Genomic DNA, 18,051 nt, shown 5'->3' with positions numbered 1-18,051 from the left:
AAATAGCATTTGACCCAGCAATCCCATTTCTGGATATACACCCAAAGGATTATAAACCGTTCTATTGTAAAGACACATGCACATGTATGTTTATTGCCACAATAGCAAAGACTTGGAACCAACCCAAATGCCCATCAGTGATAGACTGGATAAAGAAAATGGGGCACATATACAGCATAGAATACTATGCAACCATAAAAATGGATGAGTTCATGTCCTTTGCATGCACATGGATGAAGCTGGAAACCATCATTCTCAGCAAACTAACACAGGAAGAGAAAACCAAACACTGTTATGTTCTCACTCATATGTGGGAGTTGAACAATGAGAACACAAGGAGGGGAACATCACACACCGTGGCATGTTGCAGGGTGCGGGGCTAGGGGAAGGATAGCATTGGGAGAAATACCTAATGTAGATGATGGGTTGATGGGTGCAGCAAACCACCATGGCACGTGTATACCTTCATAATAAACCTGCACGTTACGCACATGTATCCCAGAACTTAAAGTATAATAATAATAATAATAAAAAGAAATAGACACAGCCACTTCAACCTTTGGCAACCACAACCCTGATCAATCAGCAGACATCAACATCAAAGTAAGATCAGCAAAAAGATTATGACTTGCTGAAGGCTCAGATGATTGTTAGCATGCACTTTTTAGCAATGAAGTATTTTTAATTGATATATTCATAGTTTCTTTAGACATAATGCTATTGCATTTAGTAGCCTACAGTATAAACATAACTTTTATATACCAGGAAACCAAAAAATTCATGGGACTCCCTATATAGCCATATTCACTCCACTGTGGTGGTCTGAACCAAATCTACATTATCTCTGAGGTATGCTTGTAGATGAATAGAACAGAACAAATAGCTGAAATTGACCCAGATATATATATTCAATACATTTTCAACAAAGGTGCAAAAGCAATTAATTAAAGAAATAAGGTCTTTTCAGCATAATGCTAGAAGAATATATGTCTAAAGAATAACAAATTGTGATCATACCTTGCACCATACATAAAAATTAACTCAAAATGCATCATAAAGTATAAAAACTAAAACTATAAAACTTTTAGAAGCAAATAATGAAATATTGGTGACCTTAGGTGTGGGAACAGTTTGTTAGACTTGACACCTGAAGCACAATACATTAAAGAACAACTGATACTGGACTTCATCAGAAGTAAAAATTGCTCATCCAAAGATATTGTTAAAGAGAATGAAAATGCAAACCACATACCATGAGAAAATACTGCAAATCATGTCTCTGGATAAAGAATTTGTATGCATAATATAAAGAACTCTGAGCTGAGTGTTAAAAGGCAAATAAAAATTACCTGGGCAAAGGCAGAATTGGAATTCCAAGGCAGAGGGGTAAAATGAGTAAAAGCAACAGAGTAAGAATCCCACAGTACACAGAAGGTGAGGCAGGATATAAGGCTGGAGGAGGGGCTGGGAGACAGATCACTGGAACGCCTTGGAAACCATGTCAAGGAGCTTGAACTTGATTCTGGGAATAATGGAGTACTTTAAAAATTTTTAATAGTCATGAGATTGACGGATTAATATTTTTAGATAACTTGTTCTGAAGCCTATGTGGAAGATATATTTGAGGTAGAAAAGTATATTCCAGGACTCTTGCAGCAGCCCAGGTAAGAACTAGAAGAGTGATGGTAGGAATAGAGAGAAAGGGAATAATTCAAGAAAATGTTCAGAAGGAAAAACCTACAAGATCTTTTGCTGATTCTATTAAGGGGGTAAACAGGGCAGAAGAAAGAATACTGGCTCCCAAATTTCTTTCCTAGAGATGTACAGAATACAAAAGGAATACTTCGGTAAATTATAATCAGTGCAGGCTGGGCATGGTGGCTTATGCCTGTAATCCCAGCATTTTGGGAGGCCAAGAAGGAGGCTCACTGGAGACCAGGAGTTTGAGACCAGACTGGGCAACATCACAAGACCCTGTCTTTAGAAAAAATAAAAAAAATAGCTGGACATGGTGGTACATGCCTGCAGTCCTAGCTACTTGGGAGGCTCAGGCAAGTGGATGGCTTGAGCCCATGAGTTCAAAGTTATAGAGAACTATTATCACACCAACCACTGTACTCCAGCTTGGGCAGCAGAGTGAGACTCTTGTCTCCAAAAAAAAAAAAAAAAAATGTAGTCAGTTCAGTTTCAAATGTATTATTTCTGTATAAGTCTGAAACTCTAAGGAGAATCCTAGATAGAAATTTAAGAAGTTAGTTTACATTTTTCCATATAAAATTATCTCACACAATTTATTGACTAATCAATCTATCGCTTGTCCACTGATTTATAATGGCACCAACTTCTCATTATATTTGGGTCATCTCTTGAGCACTCTAGACTGTTACACTGATATACTTACCTACTCCCATGCTAATACCACAGTTTTTCCTACTAAAGCTTTATAAAAAGTCGTGATATCCCTTAAAATAAGTCTCACCTTATCATCACCACATCTTTTTCTCCCTCTTCAAAACTGTCTTAACTGTTTTGGATGCTTGGCTGTTTCATAAGTTTGTTAAACTTCATGAAAATCTGTGCTAAGATTTTGAATGAAATTACCCAATTTATAGATCAACTTGGAAAGAACTGATAGCTTCAGGATACTGACTCTTCCCATTCATAAACATGGCATATATCTTCATTTATTTATGTCTTTTCTTATTCTCTACAATAAATATTTATAATTTTCTCCATAAAGATCTCCCACATCTTTTGTTCAATTTATTCTAGGTGTCATAGACTTTTTTTTAACTGTAAGAATGGAAATCTCTTCTAAAATTAAATTTTCTAACTGGTTATTTCAAGTATATCAAGATTACTATTGATTTTTGTATATTAATATTACATCCAGTACAAATTACAGATACAGGTTTGGGAAGCACCATGCAAGTAAAATATTAATAATAAAAGATAACATCCATTCATTAGATACTATGTTCTAGGTACTAAGCACTGAAGTAAGCTTCAGTTCTAAGCACTGAAATAATTTCATTTAATCCTCAAAGACCTCTATAATGCAGGTTCAATCATTATCTTATTGTACAGACTAGGAAACTGAAAATTAGAGCAAGAAAAGCAGTAAACCAAGAAAAGAAGCCTGCACAATACCAGCGTCTCAAAGGACAAGTGAAGGAAGAAAAACCAATTAGTAAGACACAAGTCATGGTCTCCAAAGACAATATTTTCAGGAATGATGAAAATAATGCTAAATTTTAACAATTGCTCACAAATGAGTAGTCAAAGATAGCTGAGGAATGAAAATAGTGAGTATAAGTCTATGTTTTGGTAAAATCTGGAAAGATGGAATGAAAAATTAGACGATAACTAATAGGAATTCAAGGTAAAGAAGAGGCTGTTTGGGGCTGCATAAGTTTGGGGCTGTGATGTTTTTCAGTTTTTTAAGACCTATGGTCTTTGCTTCTTCACATAAGCTCATTTTCCAGCTACAATATTTTTCCTTAATTCCTAGAGCCACCTAACATAATGTCAACAACACTCACTCTTCCCCAGACAAGGGTAAAAAAATATATATCCTAAAGGGTTCATACAAATAATAGGATATTTCAGGGACTAACGGCAGAAAGAGGTTAAAAAAATTAAATGCACAAAATATAAACGAATATGTTTAAGACATGTCTTTAGGTGAAATGGCAATGGTAGCTGCTCTGGATTGGATGTTTGTTCCTTCCAAATCTCACGTTGAAATCTGATCCCCAATGTTGGAGATAGGGCCTAATGGGAGGTTTGGATAGTAGGGGTAAATCCCATGAATAGATTAATGCCCTCCCTCCAAGGTGAGCGAATTTTCCCTCTATTAGTTCCTCTGAAAGCTGGTTGTTAAAAACAGCCTGACACCTCTCCCGGTGGCTTGCTTCTTCTCTTACCATGTGATCTGTGCACACGCAGGTTCCCTTTTACCTTCCACCATGAGTGGAAGCTGCCTGAGACCCTCACGAGATGCAGATGCCCAATCTTGATGTCCCAGCCATCAGGACTATGAGCCAAATAAACCTTTTTCCTTTATAAATGACCCAGCCTCAGGTATTCCTTCACAGCAACACAAAATGCACTGAGACAGTAGCTAACTTAACAAAAGGTGCTCCACTACAAGATATGCTAAAATCCAACAAGTATATTTATGCTCAAATTTATTAAATGATCTAGTAGAAATAAAAAAGAAATGGATGGCATAAGGTGGTAATAGGGTGAAATAGGCAGGAAATATCAGTAAACATGGTAGTGACTTTCAGTTCAGCCTCAATTATTTCCTTCATTAATTAGATATATTTATTATTTTTATAATGCTTTAAAATATGATTGGAAATTTAACTATACAAAACAATACCCCATTTACAATAAATGTCTACTACTAAGATATGGTCAAAGACTATAATTGCTCTCTTGCATGTATCTTTAACTTCCTTAACACTTCCGTCACATTTGTTTCACGAAACCACAGCCATGGTTAAAAGCCAGCTCTCCACCTACTCCTTACCTTCAGCCATGCAGTTGAACAGGCTGGAGAACCACACTCATAATTCATGGCCATGAACACTAGATGGGCCATTAATTCAGTATAGCAATCACACACCACATTTCCCTGATCTATTCCTTTTCCAGATCACCATTTCACATATTCTTCTCTCCCTTCAGACCAACAATACCTTATACCTCATCCTCACTTTCAGCTGTTTTGATCTTGCTTCCTACTTAAGAATCAGCATCTGTGTTCACATATTCTCCCTTCCCATCTGTTGCTATAGACGAGTACCTGAGAGGCACACCTGCCTAATCTCTCCACCTGGGTTCTAATTTCCATTTCCTTTTGCCTAATTAATGAAATTGCTCCAACAAGTCTTCCTCTTTTTCCTACATCATCAATTTTTTACCCAATACCTCTCCTCTTAAAAAAAATTGATACTACTTTTCTTGACAGCTACCACCTCATCTCTTTGCAGGAAAACTCCTCAAAAAAACTCCTCAAAAAAAAAAAAGTTGTCTATATTCACTAACTACAATTCCTGTCCCACAATTTTCTTTTAAGTATACTCCACACAGGGTTTTGCCTCCACCTCCCCATCAATATTCACCTTACAAAGTTCACCAATGATATCCACATTGCAAAATGTAACAATCCATTCTCAGTCCTCTTCTTACTTGCCTTATTTGACACCACTGGTCATTCTCTCATTTTAGAATATTTGATTCACTTGGCCTCCAGGACATAATTATCTCTCAGTTTTTCCTCTTACCTCTCTGGTGGCTCCTCTTCAACCTCCTTTGCTGCCTTCTTCTCCTTAACCTTTTATCAAAATGTAGCTTCATCTTTGGTCCTCTTTACTTCTCTATCTATACCTTCTCCTTGGTAATCTCAACCAGTCTCCCGGCTTTAAATACCATTTATGTGCTGATAACTCTAAGCTGTCATACTAATTTTCTTCATCAGTCTAACTGGAAAACTAACAAACAGGTTAAGTTTATAAATGTCCAAAACGTTAACTCCTGATTGTCCATTCATTCTGACTCTAGCCACAGTTTTCCTCATTTCAGTTTACGTAAATTCTATCCTTCTGTTAATCAGGCTAAGAACTTTGGAGTAATACTTGGTATCTTTTTCTCATACTCTACATTCATTCTAGCAGAAAATCTTGTTTATTTGACCTTCAACCGTTAATATATATTTTAAAATATATTTGTATACTTCTTTCATTATTACCACCCGGGTCCAAGCCATCATCTCACTGGGTTATTCCAACAGACTCCTGATTAGGCTCCCTGTTGCTGTTTTTGCCCTCTATAGTCATTCTTTTTGTTTTTCCCCCAAGATGGAGTCTCACTCTGTCACCCAGGCTAGAGCACAGTGGCATGATCTCAGTTCACTGCAACCTCCACCTCCCTGGTTCAAGCAATTCTCCCACCTTAGCCTCTGGAGTAGCTGGGATCACAGGTGGGCACCACCACACGCAGCTAATTTTTGTATTTTTAGTAGAAACAGGGTTTTACCATATTGGCCAGGCTGGTCTCGAACTCCTGGCCTGAAATGATCTGCCTGCCTCGGCCTCCCAAAGTGCTGGGATTACAGGTGTGAGCCACCACTCCCAGCCTCTATAGTCATTCTTAATGCAACAGCCAGAATGATCGTTTTAAATGGCAAGTGGAAGATATCAGTCCTTTGTTCAAAACCCTAAAATGGCTCTCTATTTTTTCAGAGAAAAATCTAAAAGTACTACTACGGCCTATAAGACCATATAATCTTTCCCCTAATTACCTCTGTAACCTCATCACCCTCTTCCTCTCTCTCTCATTCCTATCCAACCACACTGTCCTCTTTGCTGTTAGTTGACTATTCCAGACAGAAATATGCTATTCAAGGAATAGCGAGATGGTTAGTGTGCCTGGAACACAATGATTAAGATAGAGATTGATCAAAGATACAGTTAGAGATAGATATGGGCCAGACTAGATAGAGCATTGGAGGCCACAATAAAGACTTTAGATTTTATTCTAGAAGAGACAGAAATTCACTGAAGGGTTTTCAGCAGGTGAATGTTAATCTGATTTGTCTTTAAAAGATCACTGGGCATAGTTGATTTTACTTGGGTAAGGTAAAATTTTCATTAATTGAGTGTAAGAAAAGAGGAAAAAAGAATTTGGAGGCTATTGTAGCAGTTCTGGCAAAATATAACAGTGATTCAGACCACAATGATCGGATTCAGGGTTTATTTTGAAAGAGCTGAAGGGACTTGCTGATGAAATGGTAAGAAAAAGAAAGAAATCAATTATAAAACTGTCTAATATTGTTTCATTGCAAATACAACCAGATTAAAAACTACCTTAATTTAAGTGAGACACTTCTCACGATGCTAAAAATAAACTTACACTTCTTTAATTCAACCTCAGTATAAATCCAATAAATGTTTTATTTATATGGATTTAAAAATAAGGAGTAGAGAAACTTTCATAAACACTAGCTATATATAGGAAAATAATAGGATGTTAAGCTTGAAAGCACAGTGTTAGGTCTGAATCAAAAGGAAATATCTCAAATTCTATCTTCTTTTTAATATCTACTAGCCATAAACTGGTATTCTTACATGAATTCAATAATTCAAACATTTAGGAGCCTCAGTAATTTAAGTCTTTGGAACAAGAAACAGGATGAGAAGTGTTTTAATTGGAGAAAACTTATGTTGATCATGATCAGGTTACCAGTTCACAAAGGAGACACACTGAATCACTGTTTGATAGTAGGCAAGATGTCAAAGGTTTTCTCTACTACTAGAGCAGCAGCATAAATCCACCCTAAGTCACCAGTGATAGAAATGCTTTCCTTTGATATAAAACATTTAACAGAACTAGAAGAGCATTAAAATATTTTTAAAACACCTTACTCTGGCCGCAGAAGCAAAAGAATCAGGGCCATGCGCTGCATTTCTTATGCCATCTGTTCCAAAGAGGGCTCTAATGCTTTCAGAAGCATCTGTGCGTGCCACTCCAGAGTTTGCAGGTCCCAGCAGTCTTTTCCATTCACATATAGCATCATCTCTTAAAATCTCCATGGCAATAATAGGACCAGTTGTAATAAACTGGATCAGCTCACTACAAAACAGATAGAAGATTAGTTTGCTTCTTTTTTCTGTCAACTAGGTATTTGTCTTAACGACAGGATATATTTAAATTGGATTATTTCAACATAGACATGAATATTATAATCTTAGAACCATTAAGCATAGTTAATTTTACATGGGCAGGAGAAATTTTTCATATATTGAGTGTCTTGCAGTGGCTCAATTCACTTCAAATCACTAGTAATGTCAAATTACTGTTACCAGAAAAATCACTGTTCTGTTGAATTAAGACTATTTCATGACTTAAAATGCATATTGTTGACCTATGCTTTTCCCAGTGATCTAACAGGTACAGAGGATTTTCCTTTTTATTTACATGTGTTTACCACTGCAGTCAAGTACAATTTCACAATATACAGGGATGGATGCCTTGTAACATATTTTTAGTAAGAATTTATTTATTTTTGTGTAAAACTATTAGAATTCAAAGACTGACAAAGAACTCTCTTAATCAATAAACAATGAGCTGGTTTGGTGATAAAAAAAAATCCCCAGCAGGCTTCAAGAAATATCCTTTTATTAGTGTAAAAACTAGTCTGGGTTATTTCTGTATTAAATTATTAAAGTGTACGCATAGGTTCTTGATTAAAAATCCAGCACTGAGTCACAGTCCCCCAAGGTATAAAAAACAATACTTCATTTTATTTTCTACTTTTATATGTGTACAGGATGCAATGACAAGTTTAACTATGAAATAAGTGACATCCTCCCTCTGACTGTATTAAGCAGGGACATAGTACTTTTTAGAGTAAGCCCATGGTTTTCTCTCATCCAAAGTAGAGAGAAGAGATCCTCCTGGAGAAAGGAGCATGGTGTGACAGGCTCTTTTGTGCCCACTAACTTATGACTATTTTTTACACACTTCCTTCCACCCTGCATGTTATATGTCAGCTCCCCTCAGTACTTCCTTTTTAAAACACTCCCATTCATTTTGAAGAATATTTCTAAGAAACAGCATGTACAAAAAAGTATTCTTATCTTCTATCCTAAGAGGTCTATAATACCTCCTCATACATTTTCTGCCAGACCTTTGCTGCCAAAACAAACAAAACCCCCAAGACCAACCATTAGATTTAAAAAAACCCAAATCAAAGGAGCAAACCATGTTTATTCACTCAATAAGCATTTAATAATTGCCTATAACATATCAGCGTCTGTGTCACAAAAAAGATCCCCCTTCAAGACACTTACAATCTAACGCCCTATTAATACAAAATTCTCAAAACACACAATCGAATAAGCCTATGAATGTGGCATGTAACAATATAGGGAAGGATGTGCCTGATCATAGATACTGCTTCATGAAAATTTAATTACTTCACCTAGTCTTTTGTTACATCATTCTCATTAACAGGCAACTAGTTAATTCATTCCTTTAATAAAATTTACTGCATGCAAGTCACACATAAATCATTAGACTAGGAGTTGTAAGTTAATGCTATAAACATATACAAAGTTTATACCAAAAGATAATTTCCACCAATTTTCTAGAAAAGTGTATATAGCTATTCTAAGAAGGCTTAGGAATATTTTATAACGCTTGATTTGAAATAATCTATAGCATAATAATTTTCTTACATAAAACTTTTTTTAAAAACCCACTACTCAGTGCAGGATATCAAACAACATGTCTACTGTGGCCATTTAGTTTGGCTGATATAACATTCTTTCTTATTAGAAGTGTAAACATTCTTTGGCAACAGTAATAGTAATATGAGCATGCAAAATATTCACTTAAGTTTAATTACATGTCAAATATTTAGAATATATAAAGTGTAACATATATTATCCGTTCTATGTCAAGGAACAAAATATATATCAAACTAGTTAAAATAGAAAGGTTCCATGAACATTGCTTTATGTATACAAGACTACCAAAATAGTTTAAAAGTACAACAGGCTACAGTAACCAAAACATCATGGTACTGGTACAAAAACAGACACATAGATCACTGGAACATAATAGAGAACCCAGAAATAAAGCCACACATCTACAGCCATCTGAACTTTGACAAAGTCAACAAAAATAAGCAATGGAGAAAGGATTCTCTATTCAATAAATGGTGCTGGGATACCTGTCTAGCCATAAGCAGAAGAAAGAAACTGGCCCCTTAACTTTAACCATATACAAAACTTTACTCAAGATGGATTAAAGATTTTTTTTTTTTTTTTTTTTGAGGCGGAGTCTCGCTCTGTCGCCCAGGCTGGAGTGCAGTGGCGCGATCTCGGCTCACTGCAAGCTCCGCCTCCTGGGTTCACGCCATTCTCCTGCCTCAGCCTCCCGAGTAGCTGGGACTACAGGCGCCCGCCACCACGCCCGGCTAATTTTTTTTAGTATTTTTAGTAGAGATGGGGTTTCACCGTGTTAGCCAGGATGGTCTCGATCTCCTGACCTCGTGATCCACCCGCCTCGGCCTCCCAAAGTGCTGGGATTACAGGCGTGAGCCACCGCGCCCAGCCGGATTAAAGATTTAAAAGTAAGACCTCAAACTATAAGAATCCTAGAAGAAAACCTAGGAAACACCATTCTGGACATCGGCCTGGGGAAAGAATTTATGACTAAGTCCTCAAAAGTAATGGCAACAAAAACAAAAATTGACAAGTGGGACTAAAGAGCTTCTGCACAGAAAGCTTCTGCACTAGCAACAGAGTAAAAAGACAATCTACAGAATGGGAGAAAATATTCACAAACTATGCGTTCAACAAAGGACTAATATGCAGAATCTGTAACGACCTTAAATAATCAAACAAGCATGAAACAACCCCACTAAAAAAAGAGCAAAAGACATAAATACATACTTCTCAAAAGAACATACAAGCAGCCAATAAGCATATGAAAAAACGCTCAATATCACTGATCATCGGAGAAATGCAAATCAAAACCACAATGAGATACCATTTCACACCAGTCAGAATTGCTATTATTAAAAAGTCAAAAAATAACATGCTGGCAAGACTGTAGAGAAAAGAGAATGCTTATACACGGTTGGTGGGAATATTAATTACTCCAGCCATTGTGGAAAGCAGTGTGGATATTTCTCAAAGAACTTAAAAAAGAGCTACCATTTAACCTAGCAATTCCATTACTGGGTATATACGCAAAGGAAAAGAAATTCTGCCAAAAAGACACATGCCCTCATACACTCATTGCTGTGCTATTCACCATAGCAAATACATGGAAATAACTCAAGTGCCCATCAGTGGCAGATTGGATAAAGAAAATGTGGTATATATATATAACACAGAATTCTACACAGCCATAAAAAAATAAAATCATGTCCTTGGCAATAATATGGACACAGTTGGAGGCCATAATCTTAAACAAATTAATCCACAAACAGAAAACCAAATGCTGCATGTTCGCACTTACAAGTAGGAGCTAAACATTAAACACACATAGACACAAATTTGGGGATAATAGACACTGTGGACTACTAGCGGAGAGAAGGCAGGTGGTTTGAAAAACTACCTATTGGGTACTATACTCACTACCTGGATGATGGGATCCATACTCCAAACCTCAGCATCACACAATATTCCCACGTAACAAATCTGCTTGTGTACCCCCTGTATCTAAAATAGAAGTTGAATTTTTTTTTTAAAAAAGTCAAAAAATGACAGATATGCTGGCAAGTCTGTAGAGAAAGGGAACACTTATACACTGTTGATGGAAATGCAAATTAGTACCTCAACCACTGTAGAAAATAGTTTGGAGTTTTTTCAAAGGACTTAAAACAGAACTACCATTTGAACCTTAAATCCCATTACTGCTATATATCCAAAAGAAAACAAACCTTTCTACCAAAAAGATACATGCACTTGCCTGTTCATTGCAGCACTATACAAAATAGCAAAGACATGGAATCAACCCAGGCGCCCATCAGTGGTGTGAACTGGATAAAAAAAATGTGGTACATATACACCATGGAATACCATGCTGCAATAAAAAAGAATGAAATCATGGCCTCTGCAACAACATGAATGGAGATGGAGGCCATTATCCTAAGCAAATTAACACAGAACAGAAAACCAAATACCACATGTTCTTACTTATAAGTGGGAACTAAATAATGGCTACTCATGGACAATAATATCTATTGATGGCAACAACAGACACTGGGGACTACTAGAGTGGGAGAAAGGGAAGGGAGCAAGGGTTGAAAAACTAACTATTGGGTATTATGCTCAGTACCTGGGTAATGGGATCAATTGTACCCCAAACCTCAGCATCACACAATATACCCAGGTAACAAACCTGCACATGTACCCCCTGAATCTAAAGTAAAAGTTGACATAAAAAATAAAAATTAAAAAAATTAAAAGCCCCACAAACACAAAAGCATAATAAAAATATTGAACATCAAATATAATTATCACTCCATTTTTAATCAACCAAAAATTTTAAAAGTTATCCTTCTTGTAATGTAAACAAATCTTCCTATTTGCAACTGATTAAACTTTAAGATTTTTAATGATAAAATATAGGAATTCTTACTTAATAAAAAGACAGAGAATGTAATTCTTAGAATTCTGTGCAGTTGCAAGATGTTGCTATGGCCCTTTTGACAGATTATTCTCATGTAATAAATTTTACAAATGTAACTCCATAGTTTTCTAGGATATCCTCCTTTACATACCACTAATCCCCAAATTAAGGACCTACTTGAAAAAGGGTCTTGATTGGTGATCTACATGAAAATCCAATGCTTCTTTCCTATAAAATAATCAAAATGACAATAGTTAAGAATTATAAAAGAAAACACTTATTATTTTAGCTTACATTAATAAAATTAAGATAAAATCCTCTCAATTTACACTAATTTATATTTTAATTAATAATTTTTCACCAAATATTCTGTCAAAGCCACTCTTTTAAAATATTTTTTAATTATGAGTAATATCAATGTAAATAAAAATTAATGTAGGAGGCAATATTTACTTTCTACTTACATTATATATCGTCTATCTTCTTCTTTTTTTTTTTTTTTTTTTTTCAGATTGAGTTACCCAGGCCAGAGTGCAGTGGCACGATCTTGGCGCTCGCTACAACCTCCACCTCCTGGGTTCAAGCAGTTCTCCTGTTTTAGCCTCCCAAGTCGCTGGAATTACAGGCGTGTGCCACAATGCCCAGCTAATTTTTGTACTTTTACTAGAGATGGGGTTTCACCATGCTGGCCAGGCTGGTCTCAAACTCCTGACCTCAGGTGATCCACCCACCTCGGCCTCTCAAAGTGCTGGGATTACAGGCATGAGCCACCGCGCCTGGCCTTATCCATCTTTTTACACAGCATCCTGAACATTCTAGAAACAAAGGTTAATATTTGACCAGTGAGAATATTTGTTCTTTAAAGTCTAAATAAGTTGCATCAAAAAAATGCAAAGCCATCTTCTCATTAAAAATTTGTCACTTTTTTCCACAGGCTTTAAACTTAAGAGCTTAGGCTAGAATTTTAATTTAATGTTTATAGCTTTTTTTCTTAGCTAGGTCTCTCCAAAGGAAAGACTACAGTCATGTTTTTAAAAGCTGCCTGAGAAATTATGTATCTTATTATGTTTTTATTTTATTGGTTACTAATGCTTTAACTGACATCACTAAAAAAGGGGAGAATATGGAAACATTTAGAATTCAGAGTTTATTAATTGTAACAGGGATTTATTTTTACATTTATATTACCACTAAATAATATCTACAGCGTCAATAAAAGAATGCACTTTAAACTGATTAGCTAAAAAGTCTAAAAAACTTTTTTTAAAAGCAAACCAGATGACTCTCCTAACACTGTGTAGTTTTCTTAAAGGCTTTGAACTGGGTTCACAGTATGTGACAAATATATGTAAACATTAACTACTTTTAAAACTGGAAACTGTTCCCTAGCAAAGAATCAACCTTTCAGGCTTGAGAATTCATTTGATATGCAATGCTTTTAAGATTTTATCAGGATATTACAAAATGAATTTACATAACAAGTTATATCACGCATACCCTCATTCTAACCAAATGTACTTAAACATTCATTTGGCTATGAAGAGATTATGAAATATGTAATGCCAATATAGAGAATAAAATTCATCTCCAGACATGGAAAGGAGAAAAAATTCAAATTTTTCTAGAGCCAATTATAGCCATGATTAAATTATTATATTTATTCCTTACAACAATATATTGAAATAGGTGTGATCACCTTTATTTTACATTGGAAAAGAATAAAGTTCAGCATGGTTACATAAGTTGTCCAGTTCACAAAGCTAGTAAGGACAAGACAAGAAGATTTGAACCCAAAGCTCTCTGATTGCAAATTTCTGACTGCTTATGCTCTTGCTACTACTAACTGTAGAACAACATTCTAGAGGGTAAAGAGAAAAACTCACAAAAAAAGAGATATGTATATACTGCATTACAGCCTAAAATGGGGTAAAACTGAATGACTGAAAAACTTACATGGAGAGTAAATTAGAAGAGTTAGAAGAAGAATACTAAGACAACCAATTCTAAGCTTTTCAAACGCAAAAAACTGAACTACAAGAAAGGAAAAAGCAATCGTAATCTTTACCGTCACTGAAAAGAAAAACCTCAATCCATTACTAAAAATGTTTCATTGTTTTCATCCAACATGTCCCTGATTCCATAGTTATCTCCATTCAAAATCTAAAATTGAAACCACGATGAGAGTTCATAAATTTTTTCCCATCATTCTTATCTAATTCTTTGCTTTAAAGGTTTAGAAGGAGATAGGTATTAACAAGTGAATCACTATCTAGAGAAGTTTTTTGTTATTGTTTTGTTATGTTTTGTTGTGTTTTTATGAAGAAACTAACCATTCTTTCACAAAGATCTATCCATTAACCCTTTCAAGAAATATTTACTTAATGCCAACCTTGATTGAGGCACTGATCCAAGAACTAGAAATACAAAGTCATACAGAACTCAGCAGCTATCTTCTGGATATTGTCATCATGGGGGAACCAACATTTGAACAAACAATTTTAGAAAAGATGCATACATTGTGAGAAATTCCTCCAGGTGAGTTTCTCTCTTCTAACTTGTCTTATTGGGTATGCCAAGAATGCAAGGACCTGACTGATCTTCGTCGGTGTCGTTTCTCAGGATTGTGTTTGCAACAAGAAACCTTGAGGGATAAGGTAAAGCCTCTCTTCAGTATAAAGAGTAGGCTTGTTTATTGCTTGCTAATGGAACAGCTGGTAACCCAAGCTCACTCCTCCTCAATTGTGATGCCACCCTCTAGATACACAGTATACACCTGGGCATTGGTCATTTTATTCCTGTAGGATATGGAGGCAAGGAGAACCAATATAAACACAATGCTCATGCTGCTTGCTCTACCATTATAAAGTCTTTTGTCTCTGACCCAGAAGTCTCGTGTCATCTGCTAACATCCATGGAAGAGTTACAGGTAACTTCCTAGCTTATAAATTGGATGAAATCTCAAGCTCAACATACTAATAAAAATATATGAAGTGATATGAATGATTAGATAAGCAGTTAAGTTTTCTTGGGAATTAGTTTCCATGAGACATTTGAGTTGGTTCTGAACGATGAATAGGAATGGATGAGACAGAAGACAAGGCAGAGCATTCAAGACAGTACAATATTATGTACAAGAAAACTGAGATGCAATAAAGCACAATACATTCAGGGAACTGAAACCTAAGTATCCTCTTAGAGCTATTACAGTAGGTGAGTACAGATGACTAAGAGTCTTGTATACTCTATCAAAGAGCTTGTCTGCTTGACCATATTTTCCTGCATATGGGAAACCACTGACGGATTTAAGGAAGGGAATGGTAACATGTTCAAATTTTCATTTTATGAGGTTCATTCTGATGGCAATAAGAAAATGGCATGGAGCAATCTTGAGGTAGGAAATGAGCCATCAAGGAATAGAAGGTAGTAAGTCAAGAAGTAGACAAATCAGTCAGTAGCCTATGTTGATACGTTGAAAGCCTGAATATGAGCCTATAAAATGCCTAAACTAAGGGGCTGCAATAGGAATTATAAGGAGAGAATTGCTCCCAGAGATATACAGAAAGCAGAAGTAAAAATATTTATATATCAGGTAGGTATAAGGAATGGGGGAGCAGCAAGATGAATCTAGGATCACTTTCAGATTGACAGTTGTAGAGAGAAGTCAAGGCTGAAGATGTATTTGGAATTCATCTATAAGTAAGTGGTAGGTGATCATATGGACATGCACGGGACTACTCAAGTAAAGTTGTAAAGAAAATAACATACAACAAGCTGGATGCAGTGGCTCATGCCTGTAATTCTAGCACTTTGGGAGTACAAGGCAGGAGACTCATTTGAGGCCAGTTCGAGACTAGCCTGGGCAACAAAGCGAGACCACGTTTCTTAAAAAAACAAAAAGCAAGGATCTGGAGGAATACCTAATTGAAATCATAGTGACCGTCACTGAGATGGGAAAGCAAATAGAGTAGAGCCCTGGATGATCACTGACAGAGATGTTGAAGTCATCCCAACTGTCAGGAGACACTGGAATAGAAGGAGACTATAAACAAAGTGCCCAAATCTTTAACAAATGTGGAGTTTGTGAACTGTAGAATGGAAAGGAGGCTCAGTGGATGGTAAAACAACTAAATAACATGAATTTCCAAGGATGAAGAAGAGTAGAGATTTTTAGGAGAGAGCTAAAATACGCTATATCATGACCCTGTGACACAAGAAACATTTGTGAGTGAGCAGCCTACAGGGCTAAAAGGAAAGGAATGTCCCTGGAGAAGGGTCAGATTTCAACTAAACTAAAAATGTGCGGGCAAAGATACACTCTGTTAAGACACTACGGACATAGGGATATTTGTTCACAACGAAACTTGATTTCCAGAGGGGCCAGTGAAAATGGTTTGGTAAGAGATTTGTGTTCAGAAGACTATGGGAAAAGGAAGTGCATAACTACAAATGAACAAGTGTGTCAACAAGTAATTAGAAGGGCTTGCATCTGTGGTACTCCAAAGAATGAAGTATTTCAAAAGGCATGGGTAGAATTAACAAGACTTAAGGTTTCAAAGAAACTAGCAAATGTATGCCCTATGGTGCTCTTGAAGTGTTTGCTGGTTTTAGCATCTTTCTCCATGTGCTATAGGGCCATTATGATAAACAAGTAGCATCTTTACCACAGGAAGTTAGATACCAAGTCATCAGACACTAGAAGTATAGAGACACTAAACTCATGTAACCCTCACAACAACTTTATGAGATAGGTACTATTATAAATCCCATTTTAAGCCAGGAGCGGTGGCTCATGCCTGTAATCCCAGCACTTTGGGAGGCTGAGGCGGGTGAATCATTTGAGGTCAGGAGTTCAAGACTAGCTTGGCCAACATGGCGAAACTCCGTCTCTACTAAAAATACAAAAATTACCCGGGCGTGGTGGCATGCGCCTGTAGTTCCAGCTACTTGGGAGGCCGAGGCAGGAGAATTGCTTGAACCTGGGAGGTGGAGGTTGCAGTGAGCCGAAATCGTGCCACTACACTCCAGCCTGGGCAACAGAGCAAGACTCCATCTCAAAAAAAAAAAAATCCCATTTTGCAAATGAAGAAATAAACACAGTGGTCAACTGTTCAGTCACACACCTAGTAAGTAGCACAGTTACAAGCAATCTGGTCTAAATACTGTGCTCTGAAATGTAAGCCTCCCGTCTCTCTAGAAAATATGTAAACTAGGAGATCACACATAAGGGAAAAATTCCAATTAAACATGTCATTGTCAGGGTAAAATGGAGGGTTTTGTATTAAAGTTTCTCGGAATCAGATGTATTGAAGCTGACTTGAATGTCTACTGCTCCCCATTGTCCCTGCTCTCACAGAAACAAAAATGCAACTGACCCATGGAATAAATCCAGAAATGAATGATTTATTGAAGCATTAAGAAGATATCTGACCAAAAACAAACAAAAACTAGTGGAGAAACATAAGAACACTACTGGAGCCAGATCTGCCTAACTGCTACATTCCTGTCCCTAGAGACACTCTGTGTTACACTCAGCCAACCAGAGGGTGATCCCAGGAAACAAAGGCCTCTGTCCTATACTCATCTCCCTTCTTCATCTTCCAGAATGTTTCAGTCTTTGCTTTGTCCACTTGGTAGGAAATTTTTTAAAAACAAATGTCCAATATCATGGAAAAATCATTAGTTTTTTTTCTAAAGGATCTCTAAAAAAAACTGAAGAGAAGGTTTTCCCTATCCTTTGTTTGTAACGTTGTTAATATTCTCCTTGCCATTCTTATGGGGTTAGAGTTACTTACTTCATGATAGAAAGGGATAAGTAAATGTATAAGTCTTATTTTCACTAAATAACTTAGAAAATATCTGGTCAAACAGGTTGGATTGCTTGTTAGATAGGTATAT

At 36.4% G+C, this 18,051-nt stretch overlaps 1 protein-coding gene across 5 annotated transcripts in view; it reads right to left on the bottom strand.

Annotated features, from left to right (window-relative positions):
* Positions 1-18,051, bottom strand: part of NME7 (NME/NM23 family member 7) — a 233,283-nt gene that overhangs the window by 156,107 nt on the left and 59,125 nt on the right. For all 5 annotated transcript variants that reach the window (XM_019026417.4, XM_063711061.1, XM_055365600.2 and 2 more), the window contains 2 exons: positions 12,334-12,384; positions 7,434-7,641 (listed from right to left, as the gene is read on the bottom strand). In XM_019026417.4, the coding sequence (XP_018881962.1) occupies positions 7,434-7,641; positions 12,334-12,384 (259 nt within the window). The remainder of the gene's footprint in view (positions 1-7,433; positions 7,642-12,333; positions 12,385-18,051) is intronic.

The sequence above is a fragment of the Gorilla gorilla genome, chromosome 1 (assembly GCF_029281585.2).
Source record: "Gorilla gorilla gorilla isolate KB3781 chromosome 1, NHGRI_mGorGor1-v2.1_pri, whole genome shotgun sequence".
NCBI classification, from domain to species: domain Eukaryota; kingdom Metazoa; phylum Chordata; class Mammalia; order Primates; family Hominidae; genus Gorilla; species Gorilla gorilla.
The sequence above is the reverse complement of the archived record's forward strand: the minus strand, read 5'-3'. Positions and strand labels throughout refer to the sequence as shown.